This window comes from Amphiura filiformis, chromosome 5, assembly GCF_039555335.1.
Source record: "Amphiura filiformis chromosome 5, Afil_fr2py, whole genome shotgun sequence".
In the NCBI taxonomy this organism is placed as follows: Eukaryota; Metazoa; Echinodermata; class Ophiuroidea; order Amphilepidida; family Amphiuridae; genus Amphiura; species Amphiura filiformis.
In genome coordinates, this window is record NC_092632.1 from 65807776 (window position 1) to 65829385 (window position 21610).

Here is a 21610-nt window from a genome sequence, read left to right on the forward strand (position 1 = left end):
GTCAAATTTTAATTTTGTTATTTTTTATTCAAAATGTTGAAATAATATTAGTAATAACTGACGGGAAGGGTTGCTGTCCATTTTAAGTTGAAATAACAAGGTAAAGTGAAAGAAACTCCACTGGTTATTTTGACCATTTAACATGCAGTTCTATGGGAGGACATATTATGATAATATGTCGAACTTTGCTCTGTTGACCTACAAAGACAACAAATTTGGTCGATTCCATTTAGGTGCAAGTTGGGACATGTGTAAACATTACAAATATGCAAAAAAATCAGGTTTGAAAACAATTACCCAATTTCATATTTTAAGATCGTACATTATGGCTTTAATGAATATGGGGTAGTTTGTGGTGAATCTTTTATGATTTAATGATAGCATCCTCTGTAGCACCTTATGATCACTGTAAAAATTGGGCTATACCATCTAAAATCCACACTCCCACTGAGGAAGATTTTGGAAATATCTTCCACAGGGGAGAATGAATTTCTGACGGAATGAACACTTTAGGCAGCTCCGTTTGAAACATATCCTCCCTCTGTTGAAGATTCAGGTTGAATCTTTCTCAGGTGTATAATAAGGCTGGCATTTTCGGGCGGGTTAGCGGGTACCCGCCCGAGATTACATTAACCAGGTAGGAAATACCCTGCCCGGTACCAATTCAAAAAAAATAAAAAATCATTAATAGACTATGACATTTTTTTTTTAGGTCAACCATGAATGATCCTAGCATTTAGGTCTAGTTTGTTGCAAGTTCGGGTACCCGGTGACCCGCCCGAAAAATGCGCCGGGTACCCGGGTACAAAATTACCCGAAAATGCCAGGCCTGGTGTATAATGAAATTCAAATGGAGCTGTCTAATGTGCTCATTCCATTTAAAATTCATACTCCCCAGTGGAAGATTTCCAAAATCTTCCACAGGTGCAGTGTGGATTTTAAATGGAATAGCCCAATGCTACTAGAACTGCAGGGTATATGCTTTCAATTAAGATAATGTGATATGTATAGGTTTAATTTTGCTGGTCAACATCACCAACTTAACTATTTCAAAATTATTATAATTACACTTATTCCTTTGATGAAGTATGGATGACTGACAGCTAAACTTTAGCATTGTGTATGAAGGATCCAAATAAAGCAATAAATGTATATTTATAATAGATTACTCCATAACACTTGCAACGATAATTTGAAGAACCTCAAATGAAGCTTACGTTCCCTCCTAATTGTGCTGAACGGTAGCGGAATTGCACATAATATTATACTTTCTCATCGTCGTTGGGCAGGGCAGAACAAACCTCCTGTGTGTCATTGGCCCCTGAATATGTTTAAAGCAAAACCTCCTATGTAACCTGTTGGCAGTTTTGTTTTAAACATGTTCAGGGGCCAATAACACATTTTTTCTGCCCAACAACGTCATGTTTCACTACAGTCAAATACAGCAGAAGTGAAATGACTGGGCTATTCCAATTGAAATCCATACACCACCTATGGAAAACATTGCCTTAATCTCCCACACAGGGGTGTAGCTTTCAAATGGAATCACCAATTCAGGTAACCCCATTTGAAATTCACACCCCCTGCGTGGAAGATAAATGTCATGTCTTCCACAGGTGGTGTATGGATTCCAACTAGAAGTGCCCATTGATGATATACTCGAGTGTGAGTGCTTACCATTTGTTTGACGGCAAATGGTCTGATAGCTTTGACCCTGATGGCAACATCCAGCATCTGTGAAGCTATCATATGGCCGTGTTTGGTACCCTCAATTCTGGTTAATTCTACCAGGATACTGACGTACCTGAAGAGAAACAGACAAGGAGTTATTATTACCTGATCAAGTTAGCATGGTGATTCTGCTGATGACATTACTCTCTATTTATGCCAAACTACATGTCACATAAACTCAACAACAGATGCATCTTTCTTATTTAATGCTCTGCGTAACTCCAGAGAGTTTGAGATATTTTCTCAAAATATCAAGAGCTATCTGAAGAACCACTGATCCAATACTAGGCTTGTTTGTACTCATTTTAATGCATTTTTCATGCTGATTCCAAATATGGTCATGAAAATTTGGAATTCTGAAATTTTGAATTTTTCCAAAAAAAAATTGAAACTTGGTGTAGTTGACACCCTCGTGGAGAGAGTTAAGGTAAAATCTTTATGAATAATAATATTGCTATCACAAGGGTGATGTATATATCACTGGTATCTACCTGAAGCAAGGAATACATGATCTTAGTCTTTATAATTAGCTAATGATATAAATTGGATTCTATAAGCCAAGCAGGCCTTCCTTTCTCTTTTCCCACCGACAAGCCACAGACGATATCCCTTCCCAGAAATCTTTGCAACATGATGCATCACCTCATTACAGCAGATGACACTTATTTGTACAGGCTTGGATCGATAGTCAAGAAATAAACATAAATTGCAAGATCTGGATGTGCTCAGTTCATTGAGGTATTTTGTTTTTGTCACTATTGACCCATGTTGCACTAGATAGTATATCAGTGCAGAAAATTGAAATGGAAGAAATGCATTGTGGGAAGTGTAAGATATCTTCTTTGTTGACAGACTACATCAGCAAAGAATTGTGAACAACTCAAACTGGCAATCTCAGCCAAAATTAATTCTTCTTTCACGCATTTAGCCTAATGTATCATAAACTTACCATTCAAAATTAATAATGTACTGATAGTTGTTCTGGCTACAAATCTGTATGATCTTTGCCAGTAATTCATCTCTATACTGAGAGCCTTCGGCTTTATCCACATGAATCATCAATTTCTTTACTATTTCCATCAGGTTCTTCTTGGACACCTGCAGAAGGAAGAACCAGTGCAATCATGCATTGAGCAAAAATATGTAACAATTGTCAACATGAGAGATGTAAAGCTGAATTTGTACTCGATAGTTGAGCGATTGGGATGCACCGCTTTTGGAAATCGATGGGCAATCGCCAAATTTTGCGATGCATCGCTCATCGCTTTTGCATTTATACTTATCACAGCGATAACGATTGCAGACGACTCTAAATGTCACAAACATTCATTCCTAGTCAAAAATTATTGCTTTGAATTAATTAATCACTGCGATAATAGAGAAATGTCAATTAATTAGCTAATAAAATAGATCTAGTTGGTTGAAAATGATTGGTTGATGCATTCATGTGTCAAGCGACATTGCTCGGAAGTTGAGATTTCTTCAACCTGCAAAAGCGTCATTGTTTTTGCCTCACCGATTTGTATCTATTGATCGGCTTGACACTCTGAAAATGAAGTAAACACTGAGCATGTGTGAGAATTGATTTATGCAGCAAAAAGCGACCGAGTATATATTCAGCTATACAGAAGTATTGGTATATTGGGGAATACGCTATGAGGTATACTGGTATAACCCCCTCCCCCTAAAAACATAATATTATCAACCAATTCCAGCAATGAAACAATTTGTTTTTACATTTCCTAATTTATGTGAGCCAATTTCCAGATAAGTTACATCTTCGAAATATACATCACATGCTGCCCTGAAATCAGGCATGATGTTGATCAGGGGAAAAACCTTGAATGGATACCTAACATAAGCAAAATGCACCCCTGAATCTGATCAACAAAAAAAAGTTCCAAGTTTCTCTCTACAAAGATTGCCCAATCATTTGATGGATCAATGTCACAAAACAGTTGACGTTTTGACCGGTTCCCCAAATTATACATCCAATAAATATGGGTATGTATTATACTTACCATTCCATAAAGTAGATCTAGTGACCTCAGCCTAATGGATTCATCTTTGTCATCTAAACAGTCCAATATGAGGTCTTTGTGGCTCTGCACCGACTTGGGATGAGTCTTCAAGATCTTACCCATGGCAAGCAGACCTAAATACTTCACTGAAGGATGGATGGAGAGAAAGGGTACACAATTGTTGCACTGGGCTATTCCATTTAAAATCCACACTACCCCTGTGGAAGATTTAGGAAATATCTTCCACAGAGGGAGTATAAGTTTTGAATCATTTAAAGTACTGGTTTAGGCTTGGGCGACAAAAAGCAAATCCGTCTGCCTGTAGAACAGGGTTTTTTTTTTATCCATCGCCTTAGCACATATTTCTCAGTTCTTGTTAAACTTGGAAATCCTTTTCAAATTTGGCTATCAAATATATTAATTTTGATTTTGCACCAAAACAATTTTGATTTCAGAAGCAATTAAGAAAGCGATGGCCATACATAGACATGTCGAGTTCTGAGTGCACAAGATAAATGTTTGGTGTTCAAAGTGTATGAGGCCATTCAGCTTAACACCAGTGAACAGATTGTGAAAACGTGCACCACATTCAGACCCTGATATTCATTAGCAGTGATATACGAGGGAACATCAACTGTTCAGTGCCACAAGTGGGTAAGTGCAATAGCTGCCCTGTGAACATATGGCAATTTACATATTGTACTCATCTACCCATGGCAGCTACACATGGCAGCTATTGCACTTACCCACTTCTGGCACTGAGCAGTCGATATGTTTCGCGGGGAATACTTACAGTTTTGATCGGAGTCCTCTATTAATATTCTGAGTTTCTGCACACACAGCTGTGAAAGAAGGGGTTGGCTTAGGGTTAGAACATGCAATGGAAAATGTCATTTCCAAGGGATACCGTTATACCTAACCATTCCCCACTCTAGTAAAGCCCCCCCTATAAGAATTTAAGTTTAATGCTGAATACTAATTATCTATATAAAAATATTATCTTCATTTCAAGGATAGATTAGTCAATCATTGTCACATCACTTCAAAATGAATAGAATCTTCTTAACTTGGCTCAAACTTGCTTATTTTTTGTAATAGCGGATGCATTATTCTTAAACACTTACGAAAGTTCTTGCAATCTTATTGGTTCTTACCCGTGTGATATGACACGATATCACACGCTTTAGCGTGTGCATGTCGACTTGATTCTCGTACACGCTATTTGAACCAATCAGAGGTGCATAGCAACAACGGGACTGGTCGATTCTAAACCCTAGGTAATTCCTTGAAAAATGCAGGATTTAATTTGATTAAAATTTGGTATACTTATGACTAATATATTTTATTTGAATTGAAGTGTTTAAGAATGAGAATAAAGGTATTGTTTTTAACCGCTGTCGTGCATCTATCGTCTCATATAACACACGACATCATTATTTTTGGCGTAAAATAACTCGGCAAAATAATGATATCGCCTGTGTTATGAGACGAGATGCACTCCAGTGGCTAAAAACAATACCTTTATTCTCTAAATGCAAAAAAGCACCTATCAATCAGTATGTCATATACAGTATGCCAAAAAATTAAGGTACCAGTTGTGTTCACCCTGTATATCCTAAATAAAGAAACATGTGTCAAAATTAAAACAGGCAGCTAATACATGTACTCTTTAGCTCTGATTTAAGACCTTATTTGTTGAAAATGGTTGAGAATTAAAGAAACAGTGATCTAAAACGAATGAAGAAACAAAATCAAAAGTTGCACTTTTGTGTTCTAATCAATGAAAGCACGGCGCTAGTTTTAATGTTTATCAATGGAAGTGCGGAGCTAGTTCTCTTGTTCGTGAACGCATTGTGTGCAAATCAATGAGGCACGCAATGGAGCAAACTGCATCTTTTAAATTTGCATCTTCCTTGGGTTTTTGGATCGTCATATCTTTATTTCTTGAACAATTTCAACAAATGAGGTCTTAAATTCGAGCTAATTGGTTTCAATTATGACATATCTGTCTTTGTTTAGGATATATAAGGGGCGAACTTAACTGGTACCTTAATTTTTTGGCTTACTGTATATAATCATGTCGATCATATCAGTAATACAATTCAACATATAATAAGAATTAAAATTCCCTCTTCATCTGTGTAACAGACCAGTAAATTTTCAACGTGAGAGTCATTGCTTATTACATGCAAACTAAAACTGTATCTAACTTGTCTGGCTCAAAATGACCTGTCAATTTACAATAACTTTACCCACAAACATCTTCATAACTAGAAGAACAAGTTGTTTTTTATTAGGTTTTTTATATGACACAAAGTCATTTGGTGAATAAATTTGTAACTTAAAATGAAGAACAAATTTAGAACAATACTTATTTTAAATGCTTTGAATGAATGATATTAGATTATTGTATGAATGAATTCATGAAAACAAAAATGTTAATAAAAAATGTTCCAAAATCAAAATATATTGCAACTCTATTATGAAAATTATGCACCACAGATATTAGCACTTCACATAAATAACCCGACACTTAATGACACCTCTTCACAATGCAACTGTCCCCTTAGCCATGCACTGTCAATGTTGATGATACGCATTCCATGAAAGCCCTGCCAGTAAGCAATCATTACAGCAACCCACTACCACAGGAAAGAAACCCCATCACCACAGGACAGAATTTCATCTACCAGATGTACAGGGTGTCCCTGAAAGAACTGTATTGCCGGAAACTGAATTTTTGGGGTATTTTAACGTATAAACAAAATATAACTAAATAAGTGATGTGATTGAGGAATATTTCAGCAATCACATACTTTTTGAATTTTTATTATTTACCGCTCAGTTTTTAAAATATGAATTTAATGAAACTACCTCGAGTCACATATCTGTCAATTACTATAGACGCCTCATGCGCTGCATGATGCGCAGGGATTAGCACTCCGAATACAAATCATTGATTGGTATTTGAATCCGTGCAAAGGTTTGAAAATGATTGAGTTTCATAAAATTCTAATATCTCACAAACTGTGTAGTCAATTGTCAAAATTTAAAAAGTATGTAACAGCCGATTTATTCATTAACCACACCAGTTATTTAGTTATGTTTAGTTGTGGAGTTAAAATACCCAAACAATTAAGTTTCGGACAATACAGTTCTTCCTGGGACACCCTGTATTTCATAAATACTCGCTGTATATTTGTATGTGCTAAAACGCCAAAGATCCAACCACGTTTTTATCGGATGAGCTTATGGATCAACCGTGTTCGAACAACTACAAATTCTTTCATCCTTGTGAAACAGGAACCACAAAGTTAAAATACATTACAGTGGGTTAAAATTTGGTTTGGATCGAAATTTGAATACTACCACCACCACTTCTTAATAGAAATGCCCATCTCATGCCATGGTAAGGTAATGAGGTAGCCACATTTGTTGTTCCCAGTCTTTATACCTCCATCACCCAACATTTGTTGGTATGGTTACACTGTATATCATTCCCCTGGTATAATCATTGCACAACTCATTTTGTTATGCGAGTGAAAGAACATGTTAAATTTCAATGTTTGCGCAGCACATCGTAAAATGTAATACTAATAACTTTTTATTCAGTGATTAATAGCTATTTCAGCAGCTGGTTGGAAATCTTCGGAAATTATTCAGAAAAATGTAAATAAAAAAACACCACAGCCAATCACACTTTAGCGACAGCGTGTTTGTCGAGCATGTGGCATGGTACGTTCGTTCACATCAAGCATGTAACGCATTGCGCTTATTTGACACAGCGTATTGGATGCGGTGTTTGACACAGCGTATTGGATGCGGTGTACACTTCGTGGTCGAATACACATTCAAATTGGCAGTAATTGATTGGTTTAAAATATATTGGTGGTCACGCATGGTTAGTGCATTTAGTAAAAGTCCTTCTGAAAAGGTCTACATGTTGGTAAATTGTAATGTTGCAAGTGACAGCTACTTGGGCATTGCTCGCCTCTGCACTTACTCCCTATTCCAGAAAAATACAGCACTAATTTGTAGAGTTTAAAAATATGTTATCCTGTTTTGCCAAATGAAACATAGCTGAATCTTAATCCTTTAGTTAGTTCTAACTAGTAATGAAAGTCCAATTTTAATGTTCGGTCACTTTTTATAAATAAGGGTCAAAAACATGCGTTTTTAGAGCATTTTTCGTATTCTGTGACAATCAAGCCCAAAGACTTGTACAAGGACTAATTTCAGGTTCTGCATTCTAACTTTTGGAAGACACACTTTCCAAAAAATAACATAAAATATTTAAATCATGAGCTAACTCATAGCCTATAATTAAGATTTTGAATGCTTAGACTTGTGCCAAGTCTTATATAATTTTGTGACTGCAACTGTAAGAAAACATACAAAATTACATGTTTTAGGCCTATTTCCCTTAAATTGCAAAAAGATTAAAATGCCAGTTAGAACTAACTAAAGGATTAAGATTAAGCTATGTTTCATTTGGCAAAACAAAATATATTTTTTATTCCAAAAAATTAGTGCTGTATTTTTCTGGAATTAGGAGATATTTCTACATCATTCAGGCTTGTCTTTTGCATTTATTTACAGCAAGCGTGCTACAAACTTTCTGCTGACCTAGTGTTGCTTTTTAAATTTGCTAATTAGCCAACATTTTTTTGTGCAAAAACTGCAACAAAGTGATAAGTTTTGCAAGAATCTTGTTAGTAATCACCCAATATAACACAACCGAGTCGGTAAACTCTAGTTAATTTGCAATGAATCTGAACAAATAAAATGGATGAGTATTTGTATATTTCTAAACTGTGTGAGATTAGTGCAGTTTGAAGTGGCTTTGCATGGGTTGAAGACTACTTCAAATTCTAAGTTAAGCTCAGCTCAACCTGCTGCTACGGGATTGCACAGCACTATTTTCATTGGCGGCACCGGGAATTTTTTTTATGGGGGGCATGGGGGGGGCAAAGTGAATTTGAGGGGGCAAACCAACAAATTTTGACCAAAATTGTGGCAAAAAGGGGAAATTTGTGTAATTTGGGGTTTTTGCCTTGAAAGTGTGGAAAACTGGGGGGGTGCAAGGAAAATATTTTACGGAGAAAATTGCCCACTTGCCCCACTAGCACCGTCACTGACGTATTTTACATCAAAGCAGCAAAACAGATGATTACTTCATTGTTAACTACACTTCAAGCTATTTAACTACATCAAACACCAGCATCGTTTTAGTCATGGAATGATGATGATTTCCCTGTGCAAAACAAATAAAAAACAAACTGGCCACCATGATCGCACCTCAATGCCCACCCATGCAAATGAGTTAGTTTGTGGTCAGTGCATGCTAGAAAGAGGAACAAAAGGAGTTGTCACCTCACCGCAAACCCACAACAAACTACATATCTGGTGGTGTCTTCAATTTTTCTTAGTCTCTCTTGAGCTCTCTCACTTGATGACACTACCTCTACTAAAGGTTATGTCACAGGTCAAAGTTGATATTGAGATGAAGGAGGTTGATGGTATATACCTGTATTGAAGCTGAATGGTCGGGCATGCCTGAAGATAACGAAACCAAAACTGGAAGTTAAACGAGAGAAAAAGTGAAGAGAGAGAAAACTCGGGTCAGATTAACAAGTACCAGCTGAAAAGGGGGAAAAGTTTGGGGGAGGGAGTTTCCCAAAAGGAAGTTCCTTTCAGGGTGCATGCAAAACAGCTACACAACAAAGACATAAGACAAGAACTACTATCACTAAATGTCATACCTTAGAATCTATTCATACTTCCCATGTAGTTTATTAACAGCAATATCGGACCATTTCATTCGCATCTAACTTTCCATCTAACATGCATTAATCAGCAACCACAATACAAGTCAAATCACTTTGCTACAAAGGTGTGCTATCTTCAGCTATCACTAAACAATTCAACATTAACTTATATTGAATGATTCATGTATCAAGATCTCTCACATACACCGAATGGTTAAGATGTTTTTTCAGCCTTTAGCACATGTTTCCAATGCAAAAAGAAGGCTGTTCTATTAGCCTAATGTTACGACATACTTATCTATCTTCAGCTATCACTAAACAATATTGAATGATTCATGTATCAAGATCTCTCACATACACCGAATGGGTAAGATGTTTTTTCAGCCTTAAGCACATGTTTCTAATGCAAAAAGAAGGCTATTCTATTAGCCTAACTTTACAACAGACTTATCTATCTTCAGCTATCACTAAACAATATTGAATGATTCGTGTATCAAGATCTCTCACATACACCGAATGGTTAAGATGTTTTTTCAGCCTTTAGCACATGTTTCTTATGCAAAAAGAAGGCTGTTCGATTAGCCTAACTTTACGAGACTTCAGAATGACAGCACACAACATTGGCATCATTCTGCAAAGTACCATTCCACGACAGGAATTCTGAAAGCTCATCATTACAGGACACACTAAGTAAGTACACTAGGATCCAAAACATGCGCATCTATCAGGGCACAGTTCTTTAACCCCAATATATTTGTATATTCATTGAATGACCTCTGAAAATTTGGGTACAAAAACTCATACTCTGCAACTTGAGGTCAAATTTTGCTATGTGACTGTTAAATTGAGGTTATGGAACTATGCAATTGGAATGAGGCCATTGTGGTCCATAGTGGTAACAAGTATTTGCAAGGCTATGTATTTTCTAAAGGATTCAATCATTCAAGTGACACCAAGTAACAAATCGTAGTTGGGCAGGATAAACCTCCTATATGATTATGGCCCCTGAACATGTTTAAAACAAAACTGCCAACAGGTTACATAGGTGGTTTTGCTGCTGTTCAGGGGCCAATAACACATAGGAGGTTTTTCCTGCCCAGCGATGAAATACTGCAAAGAATTCACTCAGGCAAACTACTATCTAATATCCAATCTAATGACATATATACAGCAAACAAACAACTACAATACCAGTGCAGGGCACAACAGTTGGACTAGGTATCTTGGTACTTGAGAAAGGAGAAAGGACCCATATTTGAGGGTTATGGAAAGGACAGACAAATGCATGGGGGGGGGCATCATTTGCCATCTTATTACGGCTATTAGAAGATTGAAATGCTTTGTGATTTTTGTTTTGAAGTACATAAGAAATTGCTAAACAATGCTGTAATATCACAGGTGTTGCATTGTCTTAGGGCGGGTCAACGAGTAATATCATAGGTTGCTCAAATTCTATGTAATACATGCTTATAGTGTAGGATTTGAAGATCATGCACATATTGGGACCCAGAAAAAGACAAGAATGAAAGGACCCAGCAAGTGAGTTCAAGTATATATATACATCACACATTAACAATTTACTTGGAGAGATAACTTTTCAGAGTGATTTATGGTATGACAGAACTTGTGACATCTTCATTTAGCAGAGTAATTAAATACCTTGGACCACATGACCACCCTGGCAGGCAGATCATCTTAGACAGCAGATGGGTTATATCTGGCATCCCTTAATGCGAGTTTTAGCTTATGTGCACATATACGAACATCAAACCAGTTCGGACAGTTTAAAATTCATGCAAGATTGGAGCACATCTGGTTCCAGGAAAATCAAGGAAGCGACAGAGATGAAGACCATATCCCTCACTCAATAGACCACTTGACTTGTGACGTCATTGCCCGGCAGTATGCGCACAAATAATTGCAATCCATTGTTCTTTGCCCTGCAGTGTGCGTACACATCATAGTTTGTTCAGGGCATGTGTATTTAAAAAATCACACACCACATTTCATATAGTACAAGAAAGCTGTTGAACAGTGTAGCGGTTCGTTCAAGCATATCGATAGACAAGTCACATGCATTTGTTGATAAACAATGATGCCAAGTGGTCTATAGGTTCCTGGAAACAACCCTGCCTGCCTGACATATATGATGATTGCCATCGCTTGATTACTCCATGAGTGATTACCTGATTGACTAGAAGGATACTGTTAGATAATACTGCCATATCACTCTAAAAAGTAACTCTCCAAGTAATGATCAAAATAACAAAGTGGCAGCGTTCATACTGAAAGAAAACTTTGACGCTACACAATTGGTTTTTACAGATATAATTTGGTCACCAAAGCGTATCATTTCATCCCAATACCAACATTCCACTTTTGTGACCAAAATGAAATGTACAAAGTTTGTTATTTCTAATAAAGACAATATAGTTTTCAGCAGAGAACTTCAGCTGTCTGTAAATTTGGCGCAGTTTATGGCGTATACGGAAGTGGGATTTTGATTGGCTTATTGAATCACGTCATCCTCACATCGGCACCTCATTCGCTGGTCAAGCTGCGTAGCAACGCGTGACCTTGTTCTTTGTACGCGATAATCAGACAGGGCAGACGGATACCGCTGAAGTAATTTGCTGAATGGTATAGGAGCCTGTGCTTTCTTTCAGTGTGAAGTTGTCACAATATGGGTAAACAATTTAAGGAATCTGGAATGAGCGTTTTGACAGTATTTTTTGTGGGACATGAGAGCACCTCAGACGTATCGAATTGCATTCTGAATACGAAGAATGTCTTTCTGATATCAAATAATTTTCATTTTTTGAAATTCACGACATAATACAAATTTTATGTCAAATTAGTAAAATTTGATATTTTTCACATTTTTGATATAACAGTCCTCGAAGAAAATTGTATAAATCTAATGATATATTCTTAAAGTGTATGTAGCTGGGAGGAAAAGTTTGAGGACAAAATTTTGACCTTTCATATTGAAGATATGGATTTTTTTCCCAAAAAGACCTAATATTTGTTGGTGTTTTGGAAGAAAAAAAATCGTATCTTCAATACAAAAGGTCAAAATTTTCAATTGATCGTCGGCTTTTCATCCCACCTACATACACTTTAAGTATAAATCATCAGATTTATAAAGTTTACTTTCGAGTACTGTTAAATATCAAAAATATCAATTTTTAATCATTTGCCATAAAATGTGTATTACATTGCAATTTCAAAAATCAAAATTATTTGATATCATCAGGACATTCTTCGTATTCCGAATGCAATTCGATATGTCTGATGTGCTCTAATGTCCCACAATAAATACTGTCCAAACGTTCATACCCCAGCCCTTAAACTACTAAAATAGTCACATATTCAAGTATAATATGATCTTTCCCTACAGAAGTGCTTAATCAGAGTGCTCTAGAGAAGTCCATTTTATAGCCCTCTGAAAAGGACCACTCCAGGGAAAGATTAAATCCTTCTCATGTTTACCGACCTAGAGTACCAAGTATTTAAAATCCTATAGTATTCAGCAAGGTTCTTCAGTGGTCTGCCAATTTTACGCTGTTTATAGCGTTAACACGCAAGTGGGGTTTTGATTGGCTAATTCAATTATGTCATCATCACATTAGCACCTCATTCGCCAATCAAACTGAGTAGTAACGTGTAATCCAGTTCTCTTAACGCAACAGTCAGGAAGAGCAGTCGGACACCGCTGAAGGACTTTGCTGAACAGTATAGTCGCATATTTGAGCAAAATGAACATCTGCATCTGTTTATTTCTCTATTCACGGATGTTTGTATCCAAAACATTCATTTATTCATTTATTAATCTGCGGTACTTCTAAAGATTTCAATAAACAGGGGTTTTGTCCGTCGTCTTTTGGCATATTTGCTGAAATCCCACCTATTAACGATTACAGATGAGAAGGGAAACTTACCAGAGATGACTGTGTTGATGCACTCATATAGAAGAGACATGGCTGAGGTACTACAGGCAGAATTGTACGCAGGAAAATGGTTAGTTAATACTCATACTAGGGTCTGTCTCGTCTCAACTTAAGAGTAACACCATGTTGGATTACACAGAGGCAGATTTGAATTGCAGGCACTAACTTAATCCCGTAGGGCATGTACATATGCGTAGAATGGCGATTTGTCCGTACGCCGCTGGTGACGCAACCATGTAAACGCACAAATTTGAATCTGCCAAATCCAACATCGCGTTACTTTCAACTTGAGACAAGACACACTATAAATATATATATAGGTCTGTCAATTATTGTTTCATGGGCAAATGCTTGAATGGGAAATGTGCAGCCATTTAAAAGTAATAAAGCGAGCATTAGGCTGTCAGCAAGAAATGTTCACAAAATGTGTGGACGTTATGCATGTTGCAATGTCATCAAACTAGAAACCTGCACGTTTCAGATAATTTTGTTTTGACTTGAAATAATATTGACGTCTAGTGATGCAGATTCTTAATCTTAAAATTTCAGAAACACTCTGTAAAGACTAGCGGAAATTAAGCGCACAAATAAACATTTCATATTAACACAGGATGTTCTGTCTACTTTAGTGATTTAACTCAATCTGCTCTTTAATTTACATTCACATTTTCCACAGTGCTCTGTTTCCTCGACAAACCCAGTCTGCTAAACTGCTTCACATAAATTGCAATAGATAAAACCACAAGCCTCAGATCAATTTCCATACATAATCCAGCCACATAATAGTGACGCATCTAAAACATTTTTTTTAAAGGAATAATACTACCTGTGGATCAGATTTGTGAGTGGTTCTAGTAGTTTCTTCCCAAGTCTGGGTTCCAGCGGTGTTAGAGCTCCAAACTGAAACACAATACACACAAAAAGTTACAATACAATTCCAATTGATTAGAATTTATAACAAATGCACACGCCCTATCAATTAGAACATTCAATTATTAGAAATGGCTTTGTGTGCTAAGGTACATCAATTGGTTTAAAATTTTAGTTTATTGTTCATTATCAACTTGCAAGAGGGTGTAGAGTTACTGGTTGCAGACAAACTCTTATAAATGGCACCCTCTATTCATATTTGTGATTGGGAGGAATTTATTATTGAAATGAAAACAAGTTGCATCCTGTCCCTCATCTGTACCACTATATGTATGATATGAGGAGAATGAAACAAAACAATTAGTAAAACTCCTTTGTAAAGTAGGGGAGAGCGGGGAGTGTTCGCCCTAGGGGCAGGTTCGCCCACCCCTTGTTTCTCAGCACAACGGCTATCGGGGAATTTGGTGATGGCAAAATTAGGTGACATAGGTCATTACAAACTTCTCATATTAGCTACGCGACATATAGGAACGTGTTCATCGAACTGCAGCCAAAATAAAAAAATTACACCAAAACGTAATTTTTTCTTGCATTAATAATATTGTATTATCATTGATACATAAATACAGATGGTTTTAATGGAAATCTGTATTGGGAATATATGGAATTTGTCAAAGATTTAATGCAGTTATAAACTCCTTATTCGATTTGTATTTTGCATACCCTGAAGAAAATACAATAAAAATATCTTCTCCGGGCGGACTTACCCCAAACTGGAGGGCGGACCTGCCCCATCAGCGTATTATGCAAAATATTTATAATTATACCATTAAACAAGGTAAAACTACTGAAAAGCATGCTTTTTAAAGTTATGTGGTATCAGAATTACTCATACCACCTTTTATGTCCTAATCCATAGTCTCCCCGAAGTTGTAAACATGATATGTTTAAGCTCACTTTGGACCCCTACATTTTACCCTGACTCGACCCCTGCAACAAATTTAGTGACTCCCCAGAAGAGAATGAATGCCCTGTGCCCTCTTGCTAAATATTTGCATTTAATATGTTATTGTTATGCAATGTTTAAACCTTTTTTGTGATTAGGGTGAACTTACCCCACCACATGGGCGAACCTGCCCCAATATGGGGCAAGTTCGCCACTTTGCAGAACTTTTTTGTTTGCTCTATCCTGTTGCTATTGTAAGGCCTATAGTTCTGGGATTGTGGCTGTATATAGCTAAGACATAGGGCTTTCACGTGGGCTAATCAGGTAATCCCTAACCTTAAAATTGACATCGCTAGGCTTGTCAGAAAAATATAGGGCGAACACTCCCCGCTCTCCCCTAGTTCATGAAAAGAACAAATCAACTGGGTAAGTGCAAGAGCTGCTATGTGTAACTGCCATATGTAGATAATCTAGATTAGGCCTTAAAAAATTTGTTTGATCGGTGTAACCCGACCTACCCTAAAATTAGGCCGACCAACTTTTTTTTTTTTTTTTGCAAAAAAAAAAAAAAAAATTAAATAAAGAAAAATAAATTTAAAAATAAATTTTCAAAGCCTTTATCAAACAAAATTTACAGCTTAAAAAGTAAAAAAAAAAAGAATCCCAACCTACCTACCTTAACAAATTTTTTATGTTACGCCAATCAAACAATTTTTTTTAGGCCTTAGTACAATATACTGTGTAAACTGCAAAATGTTCATAAGGCAGCTATTATGATGCAATCTGATCCACTCACACCAAATGCAGACATTTTAAAAATTGAGTTATACTAAGCTTACTGGTGTTGAAATCCCTCAGTTCCTTGTATACTTGGTTGCAAAGTTATAAAAACTCTTTTTATGTAAATTTTCTTAATTTTTGTGCTTTATTTTTTGCTAAGATCACAAATAATAAACAAATCATAAATTTCAAAATCTGACTCACTAGTTTGATGATTTTGATGAGCATCCAATTATTTGTAGAGCTGGTCATAAGTTTGAAGAACAATGGTGCTAGCGACAGATAGTTTTTAGGATTCTTACGGGCTAACTCGCAGATTACATTCACAGCTGCTGATTGCACACCTGCACAAAAAATAGACAAAAAAACAAAACAAACATCAATAACGATGAAACCATTTAGAAGTATTTTCAAGATGCAAATGAGTTTAACTGAATATGGTTTAAGTGTATTGTCAGTAGTACATTCTGATTTGGACTGTTTAGTGATTGATCACTATGTGTGTACTACGACAGGGGTGTCTATTCTTCCAGAAAATCTAAATTATTCCCTCACCCTACCGCGGTGTGTCACATCCTTCCCCAGATTCTTCCCCAACTGGGATCCCACAAAAATGGACCCGAAAGGGAACATTTTTAATATGCTGGTTGCTATCTACATATGTACTTTTCCTCATTTTTTTTGTTACCTCCCATAGGCAGTGTTCTAAATCGGTTAAGTAAAATAAACCCCTGGTATTTTGCCCGGTAATTTTCAGTAAAATACTGTAATTTACCATAAAATAAAAGACATCAAAGGAAAAGATATTTTTGAGTACAAGTCTTAAACATGATACATGGTTAGAGAAGTGAAAGGTTTCCTTCAGAAAATTCTGTTTTACTTGGAATGCATATTAATTTATTATACTAAATAAGATTGATCGCTACTAGTTCTCAAAAACATGACGCATGGTTAAAAAATCAAAAGGTTCCCTTCAGACAATGCTGTTTTACTTGGAATACATATTATACTAAATGAGATTTATTGCTACTAGTATTAGGGTGGTCACATGAAAATTTCAAACCCACCCCTGGAATTACTTTTTCTGTCAGGATTGTTCCTGCTGCAAAATGATTTTAAAAACCTCTTGAATCAACTCAATCGGACAATCCGTTCTATGAAGATACAGCCTTTTAAAGATTCACAAAATTGGCCATTTTACCCCATTTTTAGGAAAATCCTGATTTTGTCATAAATTTGCATATTCACGGAGCGATAATTGTGGGAATAAAGCCAAACAAGGCACAAGATGTATTGTTTTTGTTTATTTAATGTTCATTTATGCAAATATTAAAAATCCAGGATCATAATTGCTACATTTTTAAAATGGCTGAAATCACAAAAATAACTCTTTTGCCAGGAATTTTCAGGTAAATATATGTGATTTGCACCGTTGAGGGCGCTATTATGAGCCAATTTTGACCTTCAAAGGCCTGTATTTCCTAAACTACACAACCAAATTGTCTGATTTTTGCACAGGATTTTGCTCTGAGGGTCTAGATTGTAAAACTGAATATAGCATAATTGTACAACTTTGGGAAAATAGTTTTATTTGATGACAAAAAATCATTTTGTGCGTAACTCTTTTATGCGTGACCGTACAAAAATGCTATATTCACCTTCATTACGAGCAGAGTATTTTCTATCTAATCAGGTAGTCAGGTTTGCACAGAAGTTTACTAGGAGACAAATTATATGGAATTCAAAATGCCCAAAAGTTTTCCAACTGCTGCAGAATCTGTTACATTTTCACCATACATTTGTGTATGTAGGCAGGGGTACACACAATAGCTAGCATTGTGGCCACCCTACTAGTATTCGGAATATCTTAATGTACCTTTTGTTTTGATCAAAATTAATAGTTTGCAATGCAATATGTGAGGCCAAATGGTTCAAAAAGGTCTCAAAAGAGAAAGGTCTCAAAAACATGATGCATGGTTAGAAAATCAAAAGGTTTCCTTCAGGAAAAGGTCTTTACGTAGTACTTTTATTCATCAAGTTTTTACAACAAAAGGAATCAGATAGCAACGTTTGCACAGTAATTTTTGTAGGACCTGAGAGCACATCAGACATATCGAATTGTATTCTGAATACGAGGAATGTCCTTCTGATATCAAATAATTTTGATTTTTCAAAATTCGTGATATAATACAAATTTTATGGCAAATTATTAAAATTTGATATTTAACAGTCCTCAAAGACAAAGCAAACTTTATAAATCTAATGACATGTACTTTGAGCATGTAGCTGGGATAAAAAGCTGTCCATCAATTGAAAATTATGACCGTTCATATTGAAGATATACATTTTTTCCCAAAAAGATCAACCTATATTTTTGGTGTTTTGGGGCAAAATCTTTATATTCAATACAAAAGGTCAAAATTTTCATATGATGGACAGCTTTTCATCCCAGCTACATACACTTTGAAGTACATATATCATTAGATTTATACAATTTACTTTGAGGACTGTTAAATTTCAAAAAATGTGTATTATATCGCGAATTTAAAATAAATTATTTGATTTCTTGTATTCAAAATGCAATTCGATATGTCTGATGTTCTCTCAAAAATATAAAAAAACATCGCTATGATACATAGCTAGTATGACCACTAGTCGGGGAAGGGAAGCATTACTGACCCAACTCTTCACTGTTTTGTTTTGGGCTAAAGCATTCCTTGGTTTCCCTCAAACTATTTTTTGGGATGGGAATAGGTAAAAGGCAAGGGACTGCTACATGTATGCTAATGCTATGTATCCATTATAATTCTTCCCCAAATGACACTTGATGAATTTACCTACCCTGTAGACCAGTCACTGCCAGCCAGTGACCATCTATGCTTCAGTTATACACTTTTTGCCCAAATTAGTTCTTTAAAAAAAAAAAATCTTCCTTGAATCCTGTTGATTTCTGTTTTCTTTTGTTCTCTTTTTTTTCTTTTTCAAAACACAAAATTCTTCCCCAAAGGGGTAAAATTATTCCCTCCCCTTTGGGGGCGAATAATGGAAGAATAGATGCCCCTGTTAACAGTAACTACGAACATGTAATGTTGAGGTCATGCAAACAATAGGGCAAAATACATCTTTATGACACAAAAAATACATGAAAAAGTTTTAAACATTCAGCAGAAGATGGAATAAAATAGTATGGGAATAAATTAAACATGCATACCTGGGTCAGGATCTTCCAATTTCTCCTTTAGACGTGGGAAGGCTGGTCGAAGAGCTTCTGGAAACTATAAACATGGACAGGAAGATGAAACATCATTATACTGTGTTATGGGATAAGGATTTAGTTGCAAAGACAATTACAGTACTACACTCGGTTTCACAGAAAACCAGCATTCCCATTCAGATTGATGCGAGCGCCCTGCTAATGAACGACATACACAGAGCTTTGTGTTCCTGTGATTGTCAGACGATTGAATCAGCCAATCAGAATCCCACTTCTGTGTTTACGCTCTGCATGCTCTGAAAATGTAAACAACTGTCGTTCTTCTGTCAGAAACTGTATATATTCACTTTTTATATATCAAATGAACATATGATATATCAGATAACAGGTTATCTCGCAATGAAAGAAGGCACAAGTCACCTTCAGTCTTTCACACAACATTTAAGTCTGCATAATGGACTCACCTTTAAAAATATTTTGTACATGAGAAGAACAGCCTTTTTTCGAATATATGGTCTTGTAGAAGCCATCTACATGTAGACAAAGTAAAACAAAGTTGACCATCAGTCGCTCATACAAACAACAAAACAATGCAATGGTGAAATCACTGTCATCATATGGAATTTTGATTCAAGAATTTGGTAAGTGACAGGAAGTTTTAAAATATTTTTTACCTCTCTTATGGGCTAGCTAAGAGTGAAATAATTTAATCCCATTACCACATTGGACATTTTCTTGTAGCAAGCATTCTTTTTTTAAATTTCATGAACACACCTAATTGATAAAACACCTAATTGATAAAACGCCTCATTTCATGCATTCTAAACCCTAGTTCATTTTTATTTGCACTAAGATTTACTGCTCAAAAGGCTCAAAGTTCAGGTTCTATATCATAAATGTAACCTGTTCCTATTAATCCCATTTCTAAATTCCTGATGAATCTCTCAATGATTAACCTGGTCGTTAGTGCTAAATAAAAATATATTTAACCATATACTATGAGAAATACTATTCTATGAAACTACTACAATATCTATACCATTCACTGAAGGAATCGGATAGCAATGTTTGCACAGTATTTTTTATGGGACCTGAGAGCACATCAGAGAGTGATCAGACATATCAAATTGCATTCTGAATACGAGGTATGTCCTTCTGATATCAAATATTTTTTTGAAAATTAAAAAAAATCAAAATAATTTGATATCAGAAGGACATTCCTTGTATTCAAAATGCAATTTGATATGTCTGAACTCTGATGTGCTCTCAGGTCCCACAAAAAATATGTGAAAACGTTATTATCTTAGTCCTTAATCTACACATTAGAAGAATACATGACAATAATTATGAAGTCCCACAAGCAAGTTCATTTAACAGTCATTAAGGACATGGCAGGATTAATAACATGGTATGGGGCATGCAGAAGCTGGGAACACAACATCCCTCCCATTAACTGATTTTATCAACATTACATGATTTACCAATTTGACATTGTTCTTGATTGGGGATGAACCATAATTTTACCAACTAAATTGCTTATGGGATAATACATAATATTGTTATATCAAACATTTTTACATTTAAGTAAACTCAAACTTTGATTAAAGCTGCCTCTTAATTTATTATTCATTTCTGCATTTAATGAAATATCCAAAACACTGGCACTTTATAAATACAAAGGTTGAATTTCAATCACTCTAATTGGGTATCATCTTTCATTTGCAACCAGATTCTTCTCCGAATGCAATTTGTAAACTATGATATTCAATTTTCAATGCATGTATGTAATAGAATCCACCGAACCTGGCAGAACATTCAGCGATAGTCGCATCATATCTCCAAGGCAAGGGTAGTACATTTGTACTTTACCCATTGCCCACTGAAATCAATAGGCAACAGAGTAAAACACAGTCATCCGAAGCTAACAGACAGTTCTGGCCCAACATGCACATGCATCCATCTGTGGCTAAATCTCTCTGAAAATTCCAGCAGCTTTTGTAATAGAGTTGTATGTGCATTATGTAGGACATTTCCAAGATTGCACACATTTTTTCAACATTTATGCATACACCTCTTTTTACAAAGTTCAGCATTTTGTAACATAACATGGATAAAACCTCTCCATTTTATCATTGGCAAAGTTTCTACCAGGTATTTCATCTCTTTCACAAGACATGTACTCAATTAAGAGGCAGCTACAAATTTTCAAAATTAAAATTTACAGATTTTTACATTTAAAAGTTAGTTAGCAGTTTCATATAGTATGATCAATACCAGAAAGCAGAATATAACATTTGAAATATTTGAATAAAAAATACATCTAAATATAC

General features: G+C 35.7%; 1 protein-coding gene across 1 annotated transcript in view; it reads right to left on the reverse strand.

Annotated features, from left to right (window-relative positions):
* Window positions 1–21610, reverse strand: part of LOC140153572 (AP-3 complex subunit delta-1-like) — a 61921-nt gene that overhangs the window by 27043 nt on the left and 13268 nt on the right. Inside the window, 10 exon segments of the mRNA XM_072176354.1 lie at window positions 1678–1804; window positions 2681–2829; window positions 3753–3898; window positions 4546–4594; window positions 9280–9329; window positions 13462–13511; window positions 14297–14370; window positions 16271–16410; window positions 19278–19341; window positions 19745–19810. Of these exon segments, the coding sequence (XP_072032455.1) occupies window positions 1678–1804; window positions 2681–2829; window positions 3753–3898; window positions 4546–4594; window positions 9280–9329; window positions 13462–13511; window positions 14297–14370; window positions 16271–16410; window positions 19278–19341; window positions 19745–19810 (915 nt within the window).